The 2,856-nt window shown below is 47.3% G+C and overlaps 1 protein-coding gene across 1 annotated transcript in view; it reads left to right on the top strand.

Annotated features, from left to right (window-relative positions):
- Positions 1 to 334: 334 nt before the first annotated feature.
- KDELR3 (KDEL endoplasmic reticulum protein retention receptor 3) overlaps positions 335 to 2,856 on the top strand; it is a 16,528-nt gene continuing 14,006 nt past the window's right edge. The window contains exon 1 of the mRNA XM_015419195.1: positions 335 to 786. Coding sequence (XP_015274681.1) covers positions 696 to 786 — 91 coding nt within the window. The 5' untranslated portion in view covers positions 335 to 695. The remainder of the gene's footprint in view (positions 787 to 2,856) is intronic.

The raw sequence follows: 2,856 nt of genomic DNA, 5'->3' as shown, positions 1-2,856 counted from the left end.
CAGAGAACACTGAGATTGTTGTGGGGGGAAGGGAGGCAGTCCTTGGGTGGCTGGAACAATCCTGATACTTTCCCCTTTGAACTTGCAAAGGGATGTCTCCCCCACCCCCTCTTTTCCCCTTTAAGGACAGTTTACGCTGTAACCTGAGAAGTAAAGCTGGAGGGATGCAAGGGAAAATTCAGTTCAGCCTCCTTGTTCCCGCCTCTTCCTCCACCCTACCCATATGAGCAGTAGCTGCGCCACGTCACCCAGTGTTCGTCCTGGGGCTCTTCAGTAAGCTCACAGTGTGATGCGCATCCACCACTCTGTCAGGGGAACGGAGCAGCCTAGAGGAGGCAGCAAACGTCCCACAGAAGAAGCACACAAGAAGAACTAATGAACTTTCTTTACATAAACAGAAACTAGTTCTAATATACCAAGGCTTTGCATTCAAGTAGAAGATTTTCAGATAGCAGAAAAAATCTACCAGGAGAAGAAAAGGCTATATGGTTTTTTTACCAAAAGAACAAACAAGTAAATTTAATGGAAAGGCATAATTTAGCTGTTGAGGAAAGGAATCATCCTTGACCAAGTTCTGAGTGGGGATCCAGAAAGTACCTATTAAGAGAAGCTCGAAGAACTGTCAAACATCTCTTCTTCCTCAAGATTACTTATGTGGTTTTCCTTCTAAGCCCTTCGAGCGTTCTTGGGTCACCATGAATATATTTCGGATCCTGGGGGATGTCTCTCACCTCTTAGCTATGATCATATTGCTGGTGAAGATATGGAGATCAAAGTCTTGTGCTGGTAAGTCCTTGTTCTCCTTGCTCCCCATCCCGCTGACCAGGGGGAAACAATGCAGAAGGAATAAACTTGCTGCCCAAAATAATAGATTTCATTTGGGGTTCACCAAGAGCTTACTAGAACAACAAAGCATAACTGACTTAAAAATGAAATAGGGGTGGGAAGAAAGCAGGACTGCATGCATTCTGTTGCTTAGGTAGACCCCACTCTAGTCAACAAATGTTTTGATGAGGGAACAGAGATTTCTCTCAGACACATCCCCATAACATTTTTAATGTGTAGCGATGCTTCTGCGTCAACTTTTATGAAAACTACTTGTTCATTTACTCCCAGGAATGTCCACACAATCTGATTTGGTCACAGTGACTTCCTAGTAAACTGGGAATTTTCAGTGACCCAAGCATTCCTTCTGTGTCTCTTCACAACCTGAAACATCCCTGAACACCAGCAAAGAAAAAATTCTTTTGAAGGGTACAAAGGGCAGGAATCCTCAGCCAGGGGCAGTTGGGATGCCAGTAGCAAAGAAGGGAACCCTTGTATGCCAGAAGTGCAGAAGGACAACTCCAAGCTCCAAACTTGGGCCCTGCTATTACAATCAGCAGAAACGGTGGAGCCAGAGTTTAGCCAAAGACCTCTTTGTTCCTTCTCAGAACTCTCCTCAATGAACAGAAAATGGCCAAAGCCAGGAAGACATAGGCCTTGTACACAAAACACGGGGAAATGCAGGAGTGCCATTTAGAAAGAAGAGGCGGGGTGGGAAGGAGTCGTGCACTTATCCCCCTTGCTTGGGGCCGCAAATAATGTGTCTTTCTTCAGATTCATCTATATATGCTTAGTTATTTTGAGGCATAAAAAGTAACCATAATAAAGGTTCTTAATAGACTGCTTTTTAATAACTGAATCAAGACGATATCCTGGAGCCTAGCCTCCCCCAACCCCACCCCCATAAATACGCGGAGGCCTGAAACTGAGACCTTGAGGAAAGCTTTTTAGTGTCCCAGACTGAATGCTAATCCTTTACTTTCTTGATTTGATTGCTTTCTCTTTCGGTAAAAACCATTCCCCTCTTTGGATGGCTCCTTTTAAACACTTCTCTCGGCATGATTAGTTTCCTGCATGCAAGAAGCCCATCCCACCCTAGCCCTTCCCCCCCCCCTTTTGGGGAGGAATGAAGGCTGTGTTAGGGAGGAGTAATGTTGTGATGTGGCAGTAAAAGTGGTACAAGCGTGTGTGTGTGTGTGTGTGTGTGTATCCTACGGTCATGATAAATGGATATGTTTGGAGGAGGAGGAGGAAAGAGCGCTCAGAATCAAGTTTCTGTTCCTTTGTACAGAATGATTTCTGTGTAGCCGCTTGCCACTCTTATTTCTACACACTGAGGCTGAATAATGAGAGATGGGCATTGTTGTTAAATTTAACCACAAGACCACTCGATACACAGGAGATTAATCATAGGGTTGCCAGCTCTGGGTTGGGAAATACATGGAGGTTTGGGGGGTGGAGCCTGAGGAAGGCGGGGTTTGGGGAGGGGAAGGACATCAGTGCAGTTATAGAGTCTACTCTCCAAAGCGGCCATTTCCTCCACGTGATCTCTGTTGCCTGGAGATCAGTTGTAATAGAAAGAGAGCTCCAGCCACCACCTGGAGGTTGGCAACCACATTAATCAATGCAACAGCATTCTTCACCTTTGGTCTCTTCTACCTGAAAAGGTCTATGAAATTTGACCAATCAGGGATTAATACAGAACCGCAGTTCCCCGGGGTGAGTGCCGGGGGGCGGGGCACATGACGAAGCCCCGCCCCCTGCTTCCGGCCGCCCCGCTTCTGGCCCTCATTCAGCCAGGAGGAGGCAGGAGAAGAGGGAGGGTAAGTTGCTTCCTCCCCACCTCTCCCCACCCCTGCCTTCCTGGGGCCACTCCCGCTGGCCTTGCAGGTCCACCGCCGGGCCCCTGATGTCAGGGGGTGTGGCATATGCTAATGAGTTATGCTAATGAGTTCCCCTAGCTCTTTTTCTACAAAATGACCCCTGCCTGGGACCATCATACCTATGGGACCACCTCTCCCCGTATGAGCT

Source organism: Gekko japonicus, unplaced genomic scaffold (assembly GCF_001447785.1).
Source record: "Gekko japonicus isolate JY-2015 unplaced genomic scaffold, Gekko_japonicus_V1.1 scaffold37, whole genome shotgun sequence".
In the NCBI taxonomy this organism is placed as follows: domain Eukaryota; kingdom Metazoa; phylum Chordata; class Lepidosauria; order Squamata; family Gekkonidae; genus Gekko; species Gekko japonicus.
The sequence above is the reverse complement of the archived record's forward strand: the minus strand, read 5'-3'. Positions and strand labels throughout refer to the sequence as shown.